Source organism: Pleurodeles waltl, chromosome 7 (genome assembly GCF_031143425.1).
Source record: "Pleurodeles waltl isolate 20211129_DDA chromosome 7, aPleWal1.hap1.20221129, whole genome shotgun sequence".
NCBI classification, from domain to species: Eukaryota; Metazoa; Chordata; class Amphibia; order Caudata; family Salamandridae; genus Pleurodeles; species Pleurodeles waltl.
The window spans coordinates 1,117,632,708-1,117,658,347 of NC_090446.1; the positions used below are offsets into that span (position 1 = coordinate 1,117,632,708).

The 25,640-nt window shown below is 44.0% G+C and overlaps 1 protein-coding gene across 3 annotated transcripts in view; it reads right to left on the bottom strand.

The window, feature by feature from the left end:
* Positions 1-1,602: 1,602 nt before the first annotated feature.
* USH1G (USH1 protein network component sans) overlaps positions 1,603-25,640 on the bottom strand; it is a 156,461-nt gene continuing 132,423 nt past the window's right edge. Inside the window, exons 2-3 of one of the 3 annotated variants that reach the window (XM_069200094.1) lie at positions 4,837-6,075; positions 1,603-4,249 (exon numbers count right to left, since the gene is read on the bottom strand). In XM_069200094.1, the coding sequence (XP_069056195.1) occupies positions 4,246-4,249; positions 4,837-6,075 (1,243 nt within the window). In that variant the 3' untranslated portion in view covers positions 1,603-4,245. Of the gene's footprint in view, positions 4,250-4,832; positions 6,076-25,640 lie in introns of those variants that run through there. The other 2 variants (XM_069200096.1, XM_069200095.1) reach the window with 2 other exon arrangements.

A 25,640-nucleotide genomic window follows, 5' to 3' on the forward strand; every position in this document is an offset into this window, starting at 1 on the left:
CCGATTTGCAAAATTGGACTTTGCTACATCTGGCCCTAAGTCTGAATTATCCAAGGATTAGGTCGAGGGAATTCTCTAATCACTGGCTCACAACATAAAAGGGACAACTCACCATCATTTCCTCACAATGTTCTTGGATCTGGATTATCTGAAGAAGAGAAGAAATCGTCCTAACTTGCCAGGGAAAGACGCCTGAAAGACTCATAAACTTAACTTGCAGGCATGGTCCACAACTGCTCTACATGGGTCGTCTGGCTTGCCTCCCCTTCGCTGTCCCAAGGTCATAAAAAAGAGGAGAATGGTTTGGCCCTATGAGGATGAACCAGCTTTTCAACAGTGAGTGGACTCCACTGGGCCCTGTGGGAGCCTTAGCTGTAGAGAGAACTAGTGCCTGGAATATTAACCTTCTGGCCTGGATATCATAAGATCTAACAGGAATGACTTTTCAAAGATCTTCAAGAAACTAGGACCACGGTTGTAGCAGCAAACAGGGGCAGAAATGTGAATCTCATTCTTTGGGCTATGACCAGAGTCCTCCAGAAGAGCATCAGGGCAATTGAAAGCTCTGGAGTGTATCAGCATTGAAGATTACTGACTCTGTTCCTGATCTCTGTGAAGCACAACAGTTTTTGATAATGTTTTTATTCTCCTTTTTGGGTCTGGTGGACAATCGTGGGTAAGGCAGTAAACTAACAGTATCTTGTACACCCATATTGTTCCTATGGGCATTTTTTGACAGTTTTATTTTGAATCTTTAAAAGTCATTAGCTCTCTAAATCCATTGTCAATAGCTTCCTTTATTTTGACTATTAAGTTTCTCTTGATGTGTAAAAAAAAAAGAATTGGTTTAAGAACTTTATTGTGGTGTGTTCTAAACTTTTATGTTGTTTGGTGCTGCTTAAATTTAGCACAATATTCTCTGATAATTTGGCTGCTGCATTTACAGGTAGAGATTAAGCAGTGTTTCCTACTGAACTATGTTGTGGCGTAACAAAACCATGTTTATGATGTATTATTAATGTCTGACCCTCGGCATCGGCACAGTACATTTAGATGGATGCAGGCACACATAGTAAGAGCCGTCACGGTTGGTGTCTTCATACATGTGTGCAGCTCTGCTGCATTCTAGCAGGGACGGTTGGTGCATGCCAGGAGCCTTCGCTGACCCCATTCACTGCATGCCAACACGGGACCCCAATCTTCTAGAGCACCTAAGTAGTACATGGAGAGGTTGTCTGTTGCTGGTTCCGCGCTCTGACCTCCACGCAGTATAAGCCCTTGCCTCTAGGACCTTGGTAGTAGACCAGTAGCGGAGGAAGTAAGTGAAAGAAGAAATTGGAATTTTAGCCGAGGTATCTTGACAGGTCAAATCATTTGAAGAAGATCCCCAGAGAGGATCACATAGAGAATTCTACAAACACTAAGACAGTTATCAGAAGCCCAGAGGCTGAGAATTCAGCTCACTCACCATCGCTGCGAGCACAGTCTACCACAACCTGGTCTACCTTTGTACTGGTGACCACCTTCTACAGCGCTGATTTGGAGGTAACACATCGGTCCAAAACCAGAGTTAAACAAAAAGGAACACACACATTTTTTTTTAAAAGTGTATAATGCTGTACAGTATTTGAGGAATGTACATTCCACATCCTCTAATCTCCACAATAACGCAGAACAGTACAACAACACAGTACATACTAAACAATCATCTAAGCGGTATGTAACAAAGATGTATGGATACACCATGTGGTGTATTGCATGTAACTGATATTTCATATGTAAATGTAATCAATCTATATAAATATCTCTCTTCTGATATAGCTGCTTCCTATCACATATAGCATCCGTCAGTGTTGAATATTTTATTACATGTATATATTCTATAAAGAGTGACATTATCTAGCATACGTCAATGAATTACTCCAAGGGAACAAAGGCAATCAGAGGAAGCCTTCAATTAAGATCAAAGTTTGGTGCCTGATATAGAAGATGACAGATGCCTGAGGATGACTGAGCTACTTTTGGAACTCTCAATTTAGAAAGAGACTTAGGACCCATTTTCAAAGGTCACTGCCCAGCTACCCCTTTTTATGGGAGTGAGGACATGGAATTTCTGCATAACATTTGGAGATTCCTTGGGGTTAGACTCAGAGCATGATTGAGATATCGGTGGACCAATTACTCTGTCACAACGGTAATGGATATCCCATCCACCGAAATATCAATCCCATAGGATATAGTGGGATTTATATTTCAGCAGGATGGTTTGACATCTAGCTCTGGGGTACCTCAAAGTCATTTTGAGACAGCATGGATGCATGGGCAGATCTGACCATTAACTTTGATCATGAGCTTTGATCATGAGCTTTGAGGAACTGAAGTCCACCAGGCACACACTTAACTGTAGGCAACCTAATTAAAGCTAGTTTCTTATTGAGAGAACCGGGGTAATTTAACCCTTCAAACTATTACAACGCATGCAGCAATGCTTACGTAGAGGCTACGCCTACTGGGATCAGTGAGTAATGAACTATGGTGCAAGACAACAATACTATTTACCTTTGTAGTTTTCTTTCCCTTCCGACTGGATGGTGATAGACAGGAGTTAGGATATAAGCCTGCTTTGAACTGGGCTTGCCTGGACCCAAACTTCCTTAGTCCTATTGAGGCACCATGAAAATAATGGGTAAGAAGGGCAGATGGTCCTAACACCCAGAGCTATTGACACTGTGTTCTGCTGCATTCTCAATTTCAACAGACTTAAAGAAGGTGAAAGACAAACAGCATATCAGCACCAGTCTTCTATAGGACAAAACCCTAACAGACATTATTCTGAGCCAATATTATCTCCATTCCCCAGGGTGCTGGTGATTAACCAGGGATCACAAGTCCGGACAGTGCACAACTTTGTGGGCTCTTGCAATCTTCAACATGATTGGTTGTTTTGTTGGCTGACTCTATCCTGTTTACTCTAAGTAGGTATCAAAATGTTGGTAAGAGATGGTAACGGGGATCCTCACAAACATCAGTTCATAGGTTAGCTTAAGAATTGGCATTGTTCTTGAGGATAGGGTAGATGTGAATATCTACAGAAAGCTTTACTTTCCTCCTCTTCATGCGGGGGTCCTATATCCTGTTGGCTGTGTTATTACACTTCCCACACAGTAAAGCGTATAAAGCCAGGCAATATGCACCCAGGTGATGCATGCCTGGTGGTGCAGCTCAATGAGGTCATCAAAGACTTAACAACTTTTTATAAAGTACCTCGATCTGGATATCTGAAGTGTTTCTGAATAAAGTAACTAGGTTGATCAAATTCTCAATAGTCTGGAGGGCTAAGAAGAAGGATACTCTGGCCAATCTAGAGAGAGTTGAGAAAGTGGCCACTTGTGGCTTTCAGGAGAGTAAAAAGGGTTTGTACAAACATCAGCTGCTCCTTGAATGTATTCAGAAGTCTACACAGTCCTCTGTGTGATCTTGGCAGGAATCCTGTGTCAACAGTGTGCAACTAAATCCTTTGCACACCACGATCTGCTGATTTGTTACTGTCCGTGTTTATCACGGAGCAAGTTAATCATATTTCTTTTCCCTTATTTTAGCAGGGACCCCATCATCTGTTATTTTTGCTTTTGTCGCCCTAAGTGGGAAGGTTATGCCCAGACGTGTGTCCCTTGCTCACTGTGCCAATGGATTCAAGCTAGCCTGGCTGATGAGGGGTGATGCCCTGAAACTGGTCCCAGGATGCTTGTTTCCGGTCCAGGAAGGACCTGACTTGGCAGTTCGGTCTGTTCGGGCTGGACTGTTACCATGGGCAGCAGGGTCAAGACTGATTTGCTTTTGGCTGGGTCCAAACTGGGGTGGCCTGGTGAGCAGAAAATATGATGGATTAAACCCAGATCTGTATCTGGGTGTGAATGTTTGCCCATCATCCGTTTTTTTTCCTTCTTTTTGCTTCAGCTGAGACCACAGGCAGACTCCAAAGCACTGCGTCTTGTTCCATAACGCAGAAACATCCAGGAGTGTACACTTCTGAGGCATTGGCTTGCGTTCCTATTGAGGGATCAATATTTGCAAGGAGCCCCCCTTACTCCTGTACAGAAGGTTCCTCTGTTCTAGTTCATCCCCTGGTGAATGCACACAGAGGAATGCAGGCATTCTAAAAGTCCTTCCCTGCAAGTGGCTTCCTGCATCTCCAATGCCCACTTGGTTGCAGATCATGGCAACTCATAATGTCTGTAGACACCTCTAGCTGTAAATGAAAGAAATATAATCATGCGTCAGTCAAATGAAACATAACTTAAAGGCAGTATGAAAAAAACATGTACATACATTTAGAATATATACTTCTATACGTTACACAACCTCTACATGTACGTGTATGCATTATAGGAACACATGGGTCAGCCTCCACACCTTCATTTGTGGCCTAGAGAACGAGAAGAAAATATGCCAATTAATTGATTCAAATAATGCCCCTCAGATTCTAGGAACATCTCTTAGCAGCAGTGCCACCGTTTTGTAGAGGCATTATAGAAGTGTAAAACCTTATGCTTACAAGTGCAGCCCGGTCTCTGAATAAGCGTTATGGGCTAGATAAATTTGTTTATGCGTCTTATATAGTGCTACTTTTAGTCCGCACGGAATCAGAGCACTTTACATTTAACCAAGAATGAGAGGCTGTCGAAACGGTCGTATTTTATTAACTCATCTGGCATGTTGAAACGTATTGTACTTCATGACTCCTTATGCTAGACACAATTTTAATGTTACATGCTGTAATTGGAAAGACACAGAAAGGACATTTAACAAAGTCAAGCCCATGAGTGATTCACTTACAGCTCAGTATCTCCCATTCCATCTGGCTTCTCCAGTCTCTGCTTTCGCCTTTTGATACCATCCAGAATCTTTTTCCGTGGCCCTAAGGGAATGTTGATGCCCTTAAGGTCATTGTCTGAACACAGCATGAGTGCTGCCAAGTCAATCTTCTCTTTCTTCAGCACTGAGATGAACTCAAACATGTGCAGGGAGGCGAGGAAGGCCTCAAGAGGGCTCGTGTCCGGCTCATCATCATCCAGGCCCAGCTCCAGATCGCCCCAGGGAAGTTCATCCATGTTCCTCTCCTGCAGGCTGTTGGCACTACCAATGCTATCATTGAGACTTGGCGAGCGCTGCAGGCGGCTCCGTAGTTTGACACCCATTCCCTCCATGTCACTCTCAGCTATCATACTCACATCATCACGACCAATCCCAAATAGTCCACTGCTGACATAGTTCCTGCGGAACACCATCGTGCCCAGACCAGGACGAGTAAACAAAGAATCGTGCCCAGAATCTGTGCTGACCTCAGAATGGGCAGAGTCCATATGCAGTCCTGGGTCACTTATGGCACGGGAGATGGTGTCTTCATCGTTCATGAACATTTCCCTAACGTTGCGCCTAGTTCGTTCTTTTGGACTGGCATAGGTGCCTTGTTTTACAAACATGATGTCATTCCCAAGTTGAAGGCCTGACAAGGAGCGCACACTCTTCCGTCCATCCTCATAGATCTTGAATGTCCCATCCACCTGCTTCTTCTTCTCCAGTTTTTTCTGGATTTTTGTCTTACCTTTGGCAGTGCCATGAATGGTGGCTTGGGAATATGGCATGGAAGTGGCGAGTGACATGTGGTGGAGCTTCCTGCTTACTGTGCTGCTGGAGTAGCTGGAGAAGCTCATAGTGTCAGAGTAGTCAGACATCTCCTTTTTGTATCTTCGCTCCATCCGCTCATGGTGTTTCTTCTGCATCTTGACACAGTCTTTTATCCGCCTTTCAGCATCCCGGAAGGCCTTGTCCTTCAGCTTGCTTACCAACTTGGGATTGAGACCAGTCTGCTTGGCAGCGATGGAGTCCAAATAACGTACACACTCCATGTGGCCTTTCATGGCGGCCATGTCCAGTGGAGTGTGGTAGTCATTATCCAGACACCAGATATTGGCTCCAAACGACACCAGGAAGGAAAGGCAATTGAGATGCCCATTGGCTGCTGCAAGGTGAAGGGGTGTGTTCCCCCAGATGTCACATTTGTCAGGATCTCCCCTGAATAAACATAAAAAATAATAATCAATATTCAGAAAACTGATGACTGTAGTTCATGGGCATTACAGTACTTTGCAGTTTCTGGAGACCTTCATTTCTAAACCATTAAATACACAGGAGAGTCTTTTACCAGGAGGTCTGCATCCTTCTGTCTTTGCACAGGCTAAATTGTGTCTGATACTGAAAAGGGTTTACTTTGTTAGAAGAACTAGGGCCTGTCCCTTTAACTGATAAGGTAATTATAAGGACTGCTTAAAGCACATAATATTATGCAGGGAGGAGGCATTACACATCATACTACACACCAAAAAGTTTACTCAAGTGGGGTTTTACCAAGGACTGATTGGATATCTGACAATGTACTGACAGTCACCCAGACTGTTTATAAGTATGACCATTGAGTTACTCAGCATGTCTTTTACAAGCAATCTCCAGAGTCAAGAGCAGGAATTCCACTGGAACTGCCCTGGAGGCATAGGTAACCTCTGGTACAAAAATGTCCTTATGTTTTTAGCAATCAAATATATATATGACAACCCAGATATCAGCGGAGGTTTTTGATGCTTGGTCATCAGTCTCGTAATCGCCAGTCAATATGCTGGCACTGAAAATATACTCAACGTAAGTATATGAACATCTTTCAGAATAATGAAAGTTGCAGTGGTTGACCCTGCAGCACTCTCAATGTCTGTAGGCATGTAATATCTCTCAAGCCAGTATCATAATAGTTGAAAGTGGGGTCCACCTTGTGAAGGACTGTTCAGACTCTGATATACAAAGATATACCAAAGTTTACCATACCAGTCCGGTATATGGGGCACTTGGGCTGTCACGAGCCTAACAACTACCCAATACTTCCAAACACTAAAACTTTCTGGAGACATTAAGGGGGTTATTCCAACTTTGGAGAAGGTGGTAATCCGTCCCAAATGTGACGGATTTACCACCAGCCGTATTACGAGTTCCATAGGATATAATGGACTCGTAATACGGCTGGTGGTATATCCGTCACTTTACCGTGACTTTTGGGACGGATTACCACTTCCTCCAAAGTTGGAATAACCCCCTAAATGTAGAACGAAAACAGAAGAACTACAACACCTATGCTCTTTTCTGCCTAGACCGCCACATACATAACAAAAAACGAGAAACCGCACAGACTATAGGCTGCCTGGTGTTGCTTTTTAGAATTCTGAGCACTGCTCTGTAGTCCCTGGTGCCCAAATTCCGACATAGAGGGAATATCCATTTGCCTCTATAACCTGAATAAGCTGGACAAAAAAATAAAACATGCTCCACTGTTTCAGTAGCTTTGGAGCAAGAGGGACAGTACCCAATTGTCACCTTGGAATATTGCTGCCAATTAGCCATAAAAGAGTAAAACAGCAAGGTTCCAAAACAGAATTTAATATAGAGGACCTTGGCTTGCGCAGGTTCTAACTCATCCAAGAAGTCTTCCACTTTGTAATCGTCTTTGTGTTCTAGCAAGGATACTGTGAGAGTACTAAGTGATGATTGCCCTAAGAGGGATCCATGTATGTAATGCATTACTTTAGATAACCCAGTAACCTCCTCGTGGGATGTCCACAACCACTCACACCCAAACTGAAGTAGGCTCGATGTTATGAAACTAAACCAGGGAATTTAATTGCCCCAGGAGTTCCTATAATTTCCACCAGCCCCTGCCGGTAGGATTCCAATTCTGGAGTCGGCCAAAGTCTTTGCCAGTATAAGATAGGTCGGAGTCCTATTGTGTCACTGACTGATCTTAATTCTAGATCTAGCTGTAGAGGAGCTAGTGGAGTACTAGCAGGAATATTACTTATAGAGTGCAGGAATCGATTTTCAACTGTCAGCAAAGGTGTTACATTCTTATGACCGCAAAGCTCTGCACCATAAAGAGATGCCCCAAAAGCTCAACAGTTATACATTTGTACGACTGGTGAGATAGGCTGAAAGAGATAATCAAATGTGTGAGATCTCTCCAGTGTAGCCCCATTGAGGGAAAGATTGGGTCTGAGAGTTTGCTAGGATTAAAAACCATAAATGTGGTTTTCCCAATATTGATCTCTAGGCCCCTCTTGTGCAGAAGCACGCAAAATGATCCAATAGCTTTTAAAGCCCCTTGGGTGATTTAGAGATAACAAGTGTGTCATCTGCAAACGGATGAACCCTCTCACTGGTTAGCCTCGGGTCATCATTCTCACACTTCTCTAAAAAGGAACCAAGCCTTTAATGAACAATGTAAACAGGGTTGGGGTAAGGACACGCTCCTGCCGCACACCCCTGTTTATCAGGACTGGATCAGTCCATTCTCCCGAGCCTCCCATCTAACCTGCAAAACATTATTGGTATGCAATCTTATAATCACATCAAGTAAATATCTTGGAACCCCAATTCCAGCCAGTACCTGCCACCGGGTTGCTGTCAGAACAAGGTCAAAGGCGACCAGAAGATCTACAAAAGCCACATAAAGGCGGCTACTCCTACAGTAACAGTGTTTTCACAAATCTGTCTCAAAGCTATGAATAGTCCTTCTAGGCATGATGCCAATATCTTGGCAAAGGTCTTGATTTTGACATTCAAGAGGGAAAAAGAACAGTAAGAGCCACAGAGACCTGCATGTTTGCCCAATTTCAGAATGAGTGACATCTGGGCCTCCGACATCGACAGTATCACTGCTGCCATCTTGACAAACACCTGTGAACAGTGTGATTAGTATCTTCACTAACCCAGGCCAAAATGTTAAATAAAATTGAAGTAAAGGCATCAAGTCCTGGGATATTCCTTAGTTTCAAACTCTTGGCTGCCTCGTTCACCTCCTCAGCAGAAATCAGGCTATCTACTCTACATATAGCTTATCGAGTCCTGCCTCCTTAATATAATCCATTAATTTAGCTGCATCTATCTTCTCTTGAGTCTTCAATCACTGATAATTTTGTCAAAATGTCTCAAACTTGCCACTTCTCTTAACCATTTGTTTGCCATTTTTATCTTGCATTTTTTTTAAAAAGGATTAGGCTTGCTTCCCTTGTAGATCTGTTGCAAATATTCTCTCCACCGTGTTATCTATATCAAGGCAAGACAATCAGCAATCTAGGGGAGAAATGAATGTTGCATGATTCCAAAGGGATTTTACCACATGGTCAAATAGTTTCGGACTGCAGTAAAATGATTGAGCAATAAATAGTATGTTGATCTGTGCACAAGTTTTACAGGGGCTAAGATAATCAGAAACGTCTATTTCCCCTGTCTGGAGAGATTTCCATGCATCTACCAGCCCTGGCTCTGGCAGTCAACTATTCTCCCTCTCCAGTAGTGACACTCTGCCCCCATGCACAGAGCTTAACTTATCTTTACCTTCATCTAGCACCAGGTTCCAATCTTTCTGTGTAATAAAATGACCTGTCACATGCTGGATCAGCTATGGTATAGTGTGTTTAAATAATTTCTCCTTGCCCCGATTTGGGGCACACACAGACACTAGAGAGACCAATCTACCCCGAGGAGATTATTAAGCAGTAACCATTGCCCCTTTTTATCCAAAGCATAGTCTCGCAAGGAGAACCCAACATGTTGGGCTAGCACGATCCAAACACCCATCGTTTTCATCCTGGTTGGGGCAAAGAACTGAGATGGAAACGCCTATGATCTAAACCTCCAGGTATCACATACTAATTGATAAGTCTCCTGCAGGAAACATGTATCACGCTTAGTACACTTTAAAGCCTGGGGTACGCTATCCTCTTTTTTGGAGCATTAAGGCCTCTTACTTTATAGGAAATGCTTGGAAGCGGCTTAGTCATGTTTTTATAGTGGAATGATGCTCTTCTGTGTTATCATTGCTCCTTGTGTCCCTAAAGAAACCTGCCTCACTCCTCTCCAGATTTTCTTGCTGGCAGGACTTGTTGTTTTCAGCTACCTCCCCCATTTCATTCCCTTAAACCCCCAACTGCCCAGCTCCCTTTCAAAAACAACATTAACCTCCTTGACAATTCCCATCGAACACAAGGATGACCTACCTCCAGGAAAAACCCGAACATTAAGTCTGTTAAAGGTTAAGAGGAACCATTCTCATGGCCCAGCCAAAGTACAGACTCAAAAGAATTCTCAATTATGTGCTTATGTTTTTTGTAAAAGTACCTGCTCAGCCACCATAGAATATTTTCACCCTCTGTGTCAAAGGTTACCTTCATATCTCCTCTTGCTTCTCACCGTAGGATAGGGTTTTTTACTTTATAGCTTTTTCTAAAACACAATATGTTATACAGAAACAATTAATCATACATTTGTAAATCAGTGTATAGGAAATGCTACATAAGACAACGAGGGCTCCAAGATGTGGGAGTCACATGTCATCTATACTGGTAGGCTTTATATGTTAAGAGGCTGAGGGCCTAATTATGAGTTTGGCGGTCCACGGATTGCCAAATGCACAGTGGCAGTCAGACCAACACAATCCTGGTGGTCCGAACGCCAGATTATGGTCTTGGCAGTCGGACCGTCAGGAGACTTCTGCCTCTGCCGGGATCAGGGATCCCGACAGGTTGGCGGTGGTTAGAGTCGTGGCCAGCCACAGAAATGCCGAGTTTGGCACCGACGTGCTGATCACGATGTTCCTTGCTATGGCGGGCTCCCCGCCATGATAAGGCTGGTGGAAAGGCAGTCTTGGCGGCCAGCGGGGGCCCCTGTACTGCCCACAACCATGTCATGGGCAGTGCAGGGGCCTCCCTGCCAGCACCCTCGGAATGCGCACTGTCTGCTACAGCAGGCAGTGCGCATTCTGAGGGTGATGTGTTCAACTGAATTGGCCTTGGCTCCGTAAGGGAGCCAAGGCCAATGCCGCCACACTGTTTCCACCAGGCTGACCGGCGGAAATGTCATAATAAGATGTTTCTGCGGTCAGCCCGGTGGAAACATCGTAATACGACGGTGGTGAGTATGCCGCCTTGATGTCAGCCTCACCACCGCCGTATTGGAGTTGTGACAGTTCAGCCACCCAGCTTACAATAGGGCCCTGAGTCTGGAGAAGCACAGACCTACGAGTTAAAATGCAACACTATGGCTGGGGTTGGGTTTAATAATCAAAATGCATTTCTACCCAAATAAACCCTTTTTTAATATTATTAGGATAATGAAAGAGTGGGGGAAAAACATAACATTCTAACCCAGTGGCTTTTAACCTGGGCTCCAAAAAGGTCTACTTAGGGTTACTGCTACTGTTTTACAACATTAAATATTATTTAAAATAATACATTACAATTAATAGAGTATATACAAATAAATCAGTAACATTGAAAATGACATTTGATTGTGAATTACATAGAATATTTCAATATTTGAGCATTTGTATTGTGTATAATCATTTTCATATTTTTGTGCATTGTTTTGAGGTTCAAATCATAAAAGTTGCTTAGGACAAGAGTCTCCGATATCCAATTATTACTCAGTGTGAGTCCTCAGAATCCAGTAATAATTCATTGGGAGTCCACAGAAGTCAAAAGGTTATGAACAGCTATTCTGACCTATACTATACCTTGCAGTTTGCTTGCAGCTCTTTGATGATAGTTCATAGCTTACTGTGTTTTATTAGAATTGTAACTTATGAACTGCAAGTAACAAAATGACTGCTGTGAAAACAAGCAGTAACCCCCTGAGCTAGCTACATAAAGTAAAATGTTGTTGTCTGCGTGGTACACAATATTTGCAGAAGGCATATTAACCCTCTGTGCTACTTTATGATTAGTCAAAACTCATACTAGAAAAAACTCTCTCTCTCTCTTTAGCAAGTACATTAATCACCAGAATTATCTTGATATTTTTATTGTCGCCTGTAAATGTGCTGGACAAATAAGGAACTCTGCAGCAGGTTCATTTAAAACCATAACATATTTCAAAACACAGCACCCTCCATCGCCAAGCTCGACACCAGTGCAGTTGTACCTGTCACAAGACCCTAAAGTCGGTCCTGCCTACTAGTGTGAATGCTCTGCTCAGTTGATAATGTATAGAAAGGTTAGAGATGACTCCATGTGTACACATCTCAGTTTTGTGAGTTCCCAAATATAAGTAAAACTTTTCAGATCATAAGCAGATGCCTATTTGGATTTACTCATCATTTGATTACCAAAATCGTGGTGTCCAAAGACAGAGACAGTTATGACTAGCTTGAAAGCACTTCCTACTGCTGGGACTAACTTCTGACCAACAATAGAGGAATTCAGATCTTTAGAGAGCTGAAACTGCCCTTCACTAATGGTAAAGTTTTGTATTCCACACAATCAAAACAAACAATCTTGACATACGAATCTCATACTCTCACTGATGATGTGTGAATTTCTCAAAAAATGGAAGGACACTCACCCAATAATCTGGGTGGCATGCTTCAACATCAGTTTGCTCCACATCTGTACCACATTTCTTTAGCGGGAGCACTTTTGTGGAGGTGTTATTGACTCCTTATGGTGGTATTAAGATCCAACTAGACTGATTAAAATTCGCTATAGATGACCAAAAGACTTCTATTGGCTGGACCCTAGAGGGATGTTGCCTCCTCAACCCTATTTCTCATCCCAATACTTACCCAGGCCCATGTGCCCTAGCCAGAACCAATCGAAAAATGTTTTGGTGCAAAGACCCTCCCCCCCTCCTAATCTAGTATCACCCTTCACCAAACCTGGTGATAAGAGGGCATGGAGCTCTGGAAACATCCTGGGTTTCTCCTCAAAGTTGTTTACTCCTTTCACCGACGTCAAGAGATTCCTCTGTCTGTTGGGAGCCTGTTACTCTTGAGGAGGTCGCTTTACACGCCTTGGATGGGTTTCGGGCACAGTCAATTTCTCTCCCTTACGCCTGGGCTTTTCGTCATTATGTGGGCCTCTTGGTCACTTTTGGTGTCTTTTGTCATGGCCTGAGAACTTCTATGCTTGATTTTGAGTCGATGCATTTGCTCTGTTTACCTGGTTTCTGATTCTCTGCTTGTCTGTTTGCCAGGTGGTGTTCAGGGGTGGTCCTCAAGGGGTGTGGTGACTTCCTGGGCAGAGGCTCAGGGTGTTTCCCTCTTGGACATTTGTCAGGCAGCCACTTGGGCTCCTCCCTCTACCTTTGTCCCCCATAACAGGTTGGCTGTTATGTTATGTATAGGAGTTTTTGTCCTTTGGGTCTCAAGTTTTGGATGCTGTTCCTCAGTGTTCGCCTTGATCTCCTGTCTAATGCCTTCTGGTTTTGCAATGCAGTTATTTCTGTCGCATCCAGAGTTTGTGGCATTTCTTTTTGGGGGGGGATCAGGTTGGTCTGAGTTTGCTTTGGTATATCCTCATGATAATAAGTATTGGGACAAGAAATAGGGCTGAGGAGGTAATGGATTCATTACTTACCAGTTATTCTCATTACTCTGAATACCCTGTTTCTTGTACCAATACCTACGTCTCGTCCTCCCCGTTCCTTCCTGGGTTCCAACCTGCCCCCCTTGGTTCTTGAGATTGGGGATGTACAGGATGTTTCCTGGGCTCCATGCCCTTTTATCACCAGGTTTGGTGAAAGGTGATTGGAGAATAGGAGGGGGGAGGGGTCTTTGACCAAAACCTTTTTTGATTGGTTCTGGCTAGGGCACATGGGCCTGGGTAGAGGTGGAACACCTCATGATAGTAAGTATTGGCACGAGAAACAGGGTATTCTGAATAATTAGAATTACTGGCAAGTAACGAATCCATTAAAAATTACAGTGTGAGTGTTGAGAATATCTATTAATCCTCCATCCTTCTGGTCGACATGTTTAGCCGAATTTGAGCCTATATTTGAAATGTTAATATTAAGGGTGATCCCTTCACATACATAGACTTCCACTGTCACTCATCCACATATGCATTATACTTGTGTGAAGAGCAGAATCCTCTGTATTAGGAGCATGTAAAAATACATATCATAAGAAATGAGCCACACACTCCTTTATAGCCAATAACTAGTTAGTTATGAATGATTCGTCTGTTTGCTTTTTAGTATAAATAGGTGTTTCATAAATACTTGCGCCGGTCACTGCAAACACATGTGGTACATGAATGAATAAATATATCTCACCCAACACAGTGCCACTCAGTTGAGGTGGGTTCATAAATCACACATATTGTTTATCTTACCAGTAATAGTTATTGTAATGCACCCCCTGAAGGGAAGAACAATGGGAGCCATCTTTAGTCACACAATGTAATATTATGAAAATATATGAAAGTTGTAATAGCAGTCCAGATAGAGTACGAGTATTTCACAGTAGGAATGTAGAAGCAGTTGGATCCCAATAGCACCACAAGGAGACAATACCATGTCCACATAAGCACTCTCAAACACTTGGGAGCCCATCCGTTCATCTAATTAAAAATAATGTAGAACTGATGTAGGGCAACTCCATGATGACGCATGCCACCTAGTTTGGCGGTTGAGGACTTGCCTTCCTTTTTTTTTTTTTTAGAAATGCACACCTTTTCAATGAAAACGTGATATTCTCGTGTCCGGATTTTTTATCTTGATTTTTGTGTATACTTTTATGAAAAAACACACTCCTTGGACAGCCCACCTCTCTCCTTCCCCTCTTTCATAGTAAAGTTGTGTTTGCAGCGTACGATTTAAGTTAGAGCATGCACTGTTTCAGCAGCCATGCGGGGCAGTCTATTGTGCATTACTTTCTGAAGCTCTACAACAATCACCTGCTCGAGTAGCGCCAGAGTTTGCATTCCCAGCCTCCGGTTTCAAGCGAAGTCAGGTCAGGATTGGGTTTCTACATTTCTCAGAATCAAGAGAAGCTCGTAAGGTGATCAGCAAAACCAGTTCATGCTGTCACAGCTTTTCCCAGCAGTCTTTGCATTGCATGAAGGAGGATCTCGATCTTTGCCTACTCTACCAACTTCCAGGCACTTGGTGCCGTTCCTGCCTGACAGTGACAGTGAAGGTTGAAAAGGGAAGTCTGTTAAGAGAGGTAAGCGCATGTCTGTGCAGTTGGTGAGTGTACAAAACGACCTATAAACTAAGAAAGCAACATCTGTAAAGACCAGCCAGCTAAAGGCCACCTGTGTATATACAGACCTGTGAAGGGTGGTGCCTGAGGCTGTGTAAAACCGAGGCCGGCAGCACAGCAAGCCACCTTGTTGCGCTACCCTGTCTCGAAGGGAAAAGGCAGGATTGTGCTGTATTTAGGCAATACAGTACATTCCTGTCCCTTCCCACTGTACTGGTGCCATTTGAGAGCCACACCATGGTGCAATGGTGTCTGCGTTGTTGGCAGGATTATTTTTGTGCTGGAAGGGACACCTTCCTGAACAAAAACAATCCTGGGAGGCTTTTTCCTCTTTCCATGTGTGCTGCAGAATGCAACACACATAGAAAGAGGAAAAACGAGGAGAAATAAAGATATTTCTCCTCACTGCACCTCCCCTGGGAAAGAGTGAGGCTTTGGCGCATCCACAGGTCTACAAGCTCTTGTAAATCTGGGGATGCGTAAAAATCCATGGGTGTTGCGTGGGAACACCCACCACAATGCCCATGCTTCCCTTGAGCAAACAAGGCAACACAGCGATTTGTGCTGCCTTGCCTTACTCCATATCTATGAGGCCAATAAAAGCCATGCAAAGCTTTGCATGGCCTCACAGATATGAGTGCAAGATTTGCACTGCCGTTGATTCACACAAAAAGTGATGCAACAGCAGTGCAAGGGGCTCATAAATATGCCCCTGAGTGTCTAAACAGAATAGTGTGTTTAAACATGAGTCTGTCAAGTATTAGACAGGCAAACATGAGCCTTTAAGCCACACTTCTAACACCAGCCTGAGAAGAAGAAGAAATAAAGGAAGAGAGAGAGAGAGAGACACAGAGAGAGAGAGAGAGAGAGAGAGAGAGAGAGAGAGAGAGAGAGAGAGAGAGTGTGTGTGTGTGTGTGTGTGTGTGTGTGTGTGTGTGTGAATGGCACTGTTCATAAATGCAAATCTGAAAATGCCCGTATGTATAACAAGCATTGGCAAAAACAACAGGTCTCCTCCTTTTTAAGTGAATGTGCTCTTTGTTGTAATGGCTATACGCTGTGTAATATGCCTATGTGTATACACAAACACACAATACACACACAGGTACCCATAGATCACAGGTTTTCAACCTTATTTGCTCTAAGCTACTCTAGGCAAAATGTTTTGAAGTCGGGCCCCTACAAAATTTTATGGAAAGGATTGGGGGAGTGGGAGGAACGAGGCTGAGCACAGAGTGCTTGAGTTCCACCGCACCTACTGTACTAATGTTAGTGATAGTCCTTTAATAGAAAAAACAAACAAGCCCTTAGATCTTGCCCCTTTTCCATAGGGTACCTACGAAGGAGGAAACGTTCTAAAAAACTTGCCTCTACGTACTGCCCCATCCTCTGTTCATCTCTTTGACGCTAACCATCAATCGTGTTCCTTCCTCCTTGCCAGTATTTTGAGGTTCTAGGGGTTCAGACGATCATTGCTCTGCATCTGAATGTGACTATGTTGGCCTCCTCTTTCCCACCCCTTCAACTCACCTGAAAGGGCATCTGCATGTAGACAAATGGGTGCAGGGTGAGGGAATGACATGCCTATGCTTTTTAAATTAAACAAAAAAAAAACTGTTCTCATAATTTTTGTTTAAAAACCCTTGTGCCTGAATGATTAATACTGACCTTCAGGTCCCTTTGGGTGAAAGCAAAGGGAAGGAGGACGGGTCTTCTGTGCTATGATGCCGCGGGAGGGACAGAGAGCTAAAGAGGAAACAGGTATTTTCTCTGGGGTGCCTGCTACATGAACAAAATATAAATGTGTGCAGTTGGTTAATCATCAAATGTTGAGACTACTGAGAACTACTGTAGGCAAAGCTGGACTGGCTTGTAGGGCAATCAGGCAGTGCCCAATGGGATGGTCTGACAGATCAGTATATGGGCCAGTTTAATTTGCAGTTTTGGCCCGACTTTATGGCCAGGTGGGATGCTTTTTTCCTGTTGATTTACCTGATATTACCAATTTTTTTAGCTACTTGCTTCACTAATGGGAGTCACTTTTATTTGGGTGCCCAGACTATTTTGTGTCCCAGTCCAACCCTGAGTATAGGTTAGAATTGATGGGTTTTCTTAAAGCTTCACGGTGACAAAAGATTTAGGGCCAGATTTATAACAAACTAGTGCAGCACAGTGCTGCGCCTGTTTTGAAACACAGGGATGTGCCATATTTACAAGAATACAGTGCACCCCTGTGTTTCCCCTGTGCCGGTGCTAAATTAAGCAGGCTGCGCCAACGCAGGCATCCTTTCACCATAGTGGAAGGGTGTCTGAGTTGAGGGGTGTGATTGTTTATGTGGAAGAAGGTGTCACTTCCTGCACATAAACAATCACGCATGGCATTTTGCTTCTTCTATGTGTGCTCCACAATGCAGCACACATGGAAAAAAAAAACCAAGAAGGAATAAAAGTATTCCTCCTCGTTGTGCCACGCTAACGCCACCTCTGGGGTGGCATTAGTTTTTGGTGCTGCCACAGATTTATGCCTTCATGTAAATCTGGGGCAGCTTCAAAAGCAATGGGTGTTGCGGTTGAACGCCCACTGAAACACCCATTGCATGCCCCTCTGATGCAGAAAACTGAATCGGAGGGGCCATATTTACAAGGAGGCGTAAAGCCACAAAAGTGGTATTACACCTTCTTGTAAATATGGAGAAGTGGTTAGCGCCACTGGAATGTCACAAAAGGTGACAATACTGTGGCGCTAGGGTCTTGTAAATCTGGCCCTTATTCTTTTTTGAGAAGTAATGTAAGTGTTATCAGCTGAATTCTGTAGTGTGTCCCTTTAATGAGCACTTATAAAAACTTTGCACAAGGTAGAGTCTTATTAAAATTAGTAAAATATATATTTTGAAAGCACTTGCTTTATTTTAAATGCCTTGTTTAGAGTTTGGTGAATGGCAAACTCTATCAAAATATTATGGATATTCCATCCACAGTAATACAAGTGCCATAGGCTATATAGTCACTTGTAAAATGGTGGACAGGACATCCATCACATTGGTAATGCAGTACCCAACCACTAAACGTTAAAGGAGGCCTCTAATAATTGTGGCAGCCTACCTTATACTCTGTGTAAAACAATTTTAAAATAATGACTTACATATTCACAGTACTTTCTCTCACAGGCTGGGTCTTCGTAGCACTATCAATGCACAATTATTTTTTTTCACAGTGCTCATCCAGGATTCAATTCTATGACTCTCTGGTCACACATAGGGACATCTGCAGCGATTGAGTTTTCATAGTATAAGAAGAGCGTTTTCCATCAATTAGTTTAACTTGCATTTATTTTATTATGTGTGCCTTATTCCAAATGCACTTACTAGAAGGTGAAAAACAGCAAAGTAATTACAGAATACTGTGTTCTTTTTAGCCATGTCTTTGACCCCGGGACCAAACTCACTGACCTCGCCCCCCGTGTCAAACAGGATTACAGATGCCATACCTTTATATGCACATCAACTGCTGCATGTAAATGAAGACAGCCATAAAATATGCCAAATAAGCGAGGGTGAGCTTCCAGGCCATCTTGATTTTGAAATACTTGGTTAGGTATTTGCGCCCCCTGGGAATACAGCCACGGTCTGAGGATCTCTACCACAGACACACAGGCTGCAATAAAGGTAGGTATTCAAGCAGAGCTAGGGTTACCAGACATCCTGGATTTTCACGGACAGTCCCGGTTTTTGAAGAATTCTATGTCAGGACCGGAGGCTCAGATTATGCTTCTCTTTCCATGCTTTATTTTTAACAGCAGCCAATGAACATCATGGAAAGTAAAAAACTACATGACCCAACATTAGTCATAACACGTGATCAACCATAGAGGAGGAAGCCTATAAGTGTTGAATCACACCAAGCCACTCCTCTTTCTTTGCTGCTTCGCAGCCAGATAAGTGTGATTTTCGTTTTTTCTTACTGTTACATTTTAACGTATTGGAGCGGGCTTTTCCCCTCCTTACAAGCGTCCTTTGGAACGCTTTTCAGCAGTGGAGTGGGAGCAAGGGAGCGAGGGCTCACGCTTCCTGCGCAGCCCTTTTATGCCGGTGAGGTTCTTTTCTTTTCTTTATTTCCTTTCTTTCTTCATTTCTTTTGATTTAATTTTATGACCCGCGCTCAACGTGAGAGCGTTTTATGGGTCTACGTTCCTTTTTGCTTCCCCTCTTCTCCGTGTGTCCATACGCGCGAGTAAAGCCTTTCGATCAATCCTGTTCTGATTTTTCAGCTAGACCGTTCTTCGAATTCCGCCTCCCCCGGGACACCTATTATTCAACGCTCATATCGGAGTGTTAATCCTCCCCTCTCCGCATGCTCGATCGGAGCGCTGCCCTTTTCTTTTGTGTATTTCCCCAGGGGGCCCGATTTACAGCGCTCGTCCCGGAGCGCGTCTGGGGGCTAATTTATTAGTTTATTTCCTTACTTTTCACACGAGGGCAATTTCTAGAGGCTCTGCCTCGTGCGACTCGAGCGCATTTGCGCTATTAACCCCCTCATTACGAGGACTTTATTAGAGGCTTTGCCTCATAAAATTTGAAGCGTTTTTAGCACTTTTAAACTCTCTGAAGTTCCTCCACCGGCTCAGCTCCCACTTACGCCCCAGTGCTTGGACACTGGGGTTGAAATAATTCTAATTCAGGCTGTGCCTGGCTTAAGGGTCTTTAACCCCTTCAGGGCTGCTCCCTCCACATCTTAAAATTTCTGATAATTGGTTACTGCCCTGATTTAGTATATATTGAATATACTGTTTCTCCATCAGTATGGCTGGCTATGATGACCAAGCCGAAGACTTGTACTATATTGATGATACTGCTGGCTCTTTTGACCAGGATTTAGTGTATGCTCTAGACGCGGGTGTGCGTCATTCAGTTAATCAGGCCTTGGTTCAGGCCATTCAGCCCATCAAGCATCACCTCTTGGGCTTGGTTGATCAACAAGCTTGGACAGCGCCCGTGGGCGCCCCTTCCTTGGGAGACTCTTCCTTTGCGGCAGGCCCGCAACCTGCAAAACAGCCTTCTAACCCGCATGCTGCAGATTTCCAATCCCTTATAAGGAATATGGCAAGAGAGCATGATTACAATGCGGGATCGCATAGGAAAGCTGTGGATGATCCACCTTCTTCTTCATCTGACCACTCTTCCGAGCAGGAGGACGCGCCACCTCGTAAACGCAAGAAGAAAGACCACCACCAGGAGGTCCCTACCCCTAAGGTGTTGACTTTCGAGCCAGAGGACATCGTGCACCCCAGATCCTCTCTGTGGTTACCACCCCCTGAGGTGGCGGATTATGTAGAAGCCCATATCAGACACGGATTTGATAAGGATATTCATTCTAGATTAAGGTCTGAGTGTCCCAGACCTGATTTTCCCTCCAAGATTACAGAGACTCCAGAGTTAGATCCTACCCTTGTTACGTTCCTCAAAAAATCGGCTAAGGATCCTAAGAAGGGTATCGATCGAGCCTGGCGTGGATGCCAAAATAAACTTTTAGACATTTCCGGACCTCTAACTAAGATTCTGGAATTGGCCTTTCAAGCCAAGGAATCGGGTGACCCCATTAACCCGGATATTCTGGTAGGCTGGGCTCAGAGAGCTCTATGTTTCTTGGGCAATGCTAATTGCGCTATCTCATCTGAACGACGCAGATCGGTTTTGATGAAACTAGATCCCAAACTGGCGGACCTCGCTGCATCGGAATCAGGCCCCGTGGCCCAAGGTTTACTATTTGGTTCGCCCTTCATGAAAGAACTTGCTAAGTTCGTATCCACCTACGCCAGTCTGGACAAAGCACAAGGACCCATCCGGAGAGTGCTGCGTCCACTTTTTCGAGGGGCCGGACGCTGCAGAGGGCGTGCCTTCGGCCGTTTCAATCAGCAAGGCCCCCATCGTGGATCCTTCCAACAAGGAAGAGGGGGTTATCAGGGTTACGACTCCTCCTCATCTACCTTCTACCCGTCAAGACCTAGGTATGGTCGAGGCAGATTCCGCAGAGGAAGAGCCAAAGGACAACAATCTTTCTCCCAGGAGTCGGGAGCCACAGGTGAGATTGGTCTTGAGTTCAGAAGTAATTTTGGGGGGCAGAACTCAGAAGTTTTTGGAGAATTGGCATCTAATTTCATCGGATGCTTGGGTCTTAGAGACCGTACAGGGGTTCAAACTAGAATTTTACGAGACCCCTTATCAAACATGCCTTCCCAGGCAGGGATATTTTTCCCATCAAGAACACAGTCTTATTTCCGCAGAAATTGCGGCTCTGCTCAAGAAGGGTGCCATTATCAGAGTTCCCCTTCACCCTTCAGGGTTTGTCAGACCAGTATTTCTGGTAGACAAGAAAGGGGGCGGCTCGCGCCTAGTTCTAAATTTAAAAGACTTCAACGTTTTTTTGCTATCTTCTATCGTCTATATTGTATATTTCAAAATGGAAGGTATCCATTTACTAAGAGATGTTCTCCAAGAGGGAGACTGGTTAGTTTGCTTAGATCTAAAGGATGCTTACTTGACCATTCCTATTTTTCCTCCACATCGGAGGTTCCTTCAGTTCTGTTGGGAGACCGAATATTACGAGTACAAGGTCCTCCCCTTTGGCCAGTCCTCTGCCCCTTGGTGTTTCACAAAGGTTATGCGTCCAGTAGTAGAATTCCTTCGCTCCCAAGGGGTCAGGCTTATTGTGTACCTAGACGACATATTAATCATGGCTCAAGATCGGGACCTTCTGTTAGACCACCTCAATTGGTCGGTGTCTCTTCTTCAGAGTCTGGGTTCCATAATCAATGCCCAAAAATCCATTCTGGTCCCCTCGCATCAGATAGACTTTCTGGGGTTCCAGATAGACTCATTACGGTCTCTTCTGATTCTTCCTTCCGGGAAGATCCGGTCAATCAAGAGAGAATTGAAGTCTCTATTATCCAAACAGACTGTTTCCTTGAGAGCGATTGCTCGCATGGTGGGCCTGCTATCTTCTTCGATTCAGGTGATTTTCCCGGGTCCTTTGCATTACCGAGCCCTTCAACGTTTGAAGATTTCTCATCTTCAGAAGGGCCTCAGTTATGCAGATCAAGTTCCCTTGTCGGAGGAGTCCTGTGCGGAGATGCATTGGCATTGATCATATGGAAGCCTGGAACGGCAGAGCCATATTCAGCTCTCTCACGGATGTAGTGATAGAGTCCGATGCCAGTCGTTGGGGCTGGGGAGCCCGGTGCGGCTCAGTGTCCACGGGAGGCAGATGGTCCAGCTCGGAGTTGAGTCTCCACATAAATTGCTTGGAACTCCTAGCAGGCTCTTTTGCAATCAAGAGTCTTTCCCCATCAGAGCGAATTGCTGCATTCTTTTTCGCATGGACAATATCTCGGCAGTGAGATATGTCAACAAGTTGGGGGAACTCGTTCCCGCATTCTGGCGGAAATAGCCAAGGAATTCTGGCACTTTTGTCTTCAGCACAGGATTTCTGTGGTGGCGGAGTACCTCCCTGGGGTCAGCAACTTAGTGGCCGATTGGAACTCTGGTCACCTGAGAGACTTCAGCGATTGGAGGTTACATCCCAGAGTTTTCCAAACTCTGTCTGCGAAGTGGGGTCCTTTTTCGATCGATCTGTTTGCATCTCGCCTCAATCGGCAGATGAAACGTTTTTTCAGTTGGAGGCCAGATCCGGAGGCATCAAAGACGGATGCGTTTCTTCAGGACTGGTCTCAGGAGCTGAGTTATGCATTTCCTCTCTTGTTGATGATTCCCAGGGTTTTGGCCCAGATCAGGCGTGAGCAAGCGGAGTTAGTCCTAGTGACGCCCCTTTGGAGTTCGCAATCTTGGTTTCCGATAGCTATGGAACTGAGTTGCGACCATCCGATCCTTCTTCCCTTCCGGGAAAATCTCCTCCAGGACCCTCAGGGCTTGTTACATCCATTGATCCTGGCAGGCAAGCTATCCCTGATGGCATGGCGTCTTTCAGGCAAAGATGGGTCATCCCAGGACTTTTGCAAGAGTCTTCCGACTTCATTGCAGGTTCCTGGTCCTCCAGTACTCACAAGAGGTACGCTTCGGCATGGAAGCGATGGAGTGCTTGGTGTAGTTCTAGGAGTGCAGATCCTTCTTCAGCAGGTAGCTGTCTGGTCCTGAATTTCCTTTCCTCCTTAGCAGCGTCAGGTTTGGCATACCGTTCCATTAATAATTACAGGTCCGCTATTTCAGCAGGGCATTTACCAGTAGAGGGTAAACCCATCGGGGAGTCTCCTATTGTGTGTAAATTAATGAGGGGTATCAGGTTAGCTAATCCTCCTCGCCCCCGTTATTCGTCCCTTTGGGATGTTAATGTTGTTCTTAGATTTTTAGAATCCTGGCCTGCTAATAGATTTTTGTCTAGGAAACAGTTATCAGCTAAACTCACCATGTTATTGTGCTTGATATCATGTAAGAGAGTGTCAGATGTTAGAGCTCTAGATTTGGCAGGGAGAGTTTTTTCTCCTGAGGGAGTCTCTTTCGCCATTTCGCGTAGGACTAAATGCAATTTGAAGTCCGTGACTTACCCCTGTTTTGTGGACAACCCCAAGCTTTGTGTGGTTCAATGTCTTAAAGCTTACGAGGTAAGTACAGAAGAATTTCGTTCTGATATGGGGGGTCAATTACTCATTTCATTAGTTAAACCATATCATCCTGTTTCCTCAGCCACTCTCGCTAGGTGGATGCGTTGGTTGCTGAGTGAAGCAGGTATTGATGTTTCTAAGTTTGGTGCGCATTCTGCCAGAGGAGCTATGGCATCGAAGTCTTTCATTTTAGGTTCTCGTTTAGAGGACATTTTAAAAGCAGCAGATTGGTCTTTGCCTTCTACGTTTAAAACTTATTATAAACCTATTGTTGATATAGCATCTGTAGTTGTGACTCAGCTTTGAACAAGCATAATCTGAGCCTCCGGTCCTGACATAGAATAAAAAAAATTCTAGCATTCGCGCTAAGAATTTTTCAATTCTATTAAGGACAAGGAGGCGAGGATTATCCCACCGCACTGTATATATATGATGTCGGAATGTCATGGTATTTTGTTGATATTATGTGCAAATTACTGTACGTCAGTGCTATCCCACCCTATTGTTTAATAATATAAGTATTTCTTATGTTATTCAGTTTTTATGGCCTGGATTTTTTTTTTCATTTTTCTAGGAAATAATGAGAAGTAATGCGATCTGCCGCGATTTCGCTCTTCTTCCAGTCAAGTGGGTTGCCAGTTCGTCTGCTTTTCGAGATTTCGTTTACAAGTTTTGATTAAGAGTTTGTTTTTTTCTGTTGCGAATTTTGGATTTTGATTTTGAATTTTGAATCTTGGACAAAGAAAGAGGAGTGGCTTGGTGTGATTCAACACTTATAATCTTCCTCCTCTATGGTTGATCACGTGTTATGACTAATGTTGGGTCATGTAGTTTTTTACCTTCCATGATGTTCATTGGCTGCTGTTAAAAATAAAGCATGGAAAGAGAAGCATAATCCTCGCCTCCGTGTCCTTAATAGAATTGAAAAATTCTTAGCGCGAATGCTAGAAAAAATGTTATTGTCCTGAGACCTCGACAATATTTGGTTAAATAAATACACGTCACGTCCGTTATGCAGTATAGCAGGTTTTAACAAGGGATGAATTTGTTTCACAGGAGTCCACTGGCCAAATTTAAGTCTGCTCCTGGGGCTCTTTATACCATGGGAGAGGGAGTTTATTTTAATAGTTTCATTTAACAGAAGTTTGCAGAATTATATATATCAACTCTGAAAAGGGGCCCTTTTCTTTTTGAAAACTATTGTGAATTGAACATAATTCCATGGTAGGTCCCAGGGCATATCTAGGATTCTGAGAAAACACTCTGAATCTTATCCAGTCCTCGTTTTCATGTTTACTTTCTAGAACTTGTAAACTTGCGCTAAAATTATGATATCAGACTACGTGTCCCAGAACGCTAAGAAAACCAGGCTGAATGGATGAAAGTGCACAACCTCTAAAATACCTATTTTTGCCTTTATTTGTAGGTCCTTCATAGGTTTGTGGAATGTGGCAGTCTACTCCCATGTTGACACCTCCTGTATCGTAGCCATCCAGCTTCGTGATCTGAGCCAACATTTAGTCCTACGTCCATGTCTGCGGCCCTCCCAATTTTTTTTCTTCTGAAAATAGGCACGCATGCATGTAGTATCGGCGGTTGCCGATTGTAGCACCCGGTAATAAAGACGCAGACACAGGTTATTTTGAATCGTGGTGCAGTAGGCAGGAGGATGCGCTTTCCGACCTCAACCCTTGCTCATACTGCACGCTTCCCCCTGACCCGCCTGCCACGCCTTTATTTAAACACTTGTTCACGTGACCTTGAGGCAAGGGCTAACTACAAAACAGAGGAGGGGGAAACTGGGCAATCCCTCCCACCTCTCCTGGGGTGCCCTCATTGGTAATGTCCTGCGTGCGACCAGTTGAGTCACTGGTGCGACACTACGCATGCAGTCAGCAAACAGCACAGTTCTTACCTTATCAAGACTCCATTTACATTGTAGAGCTT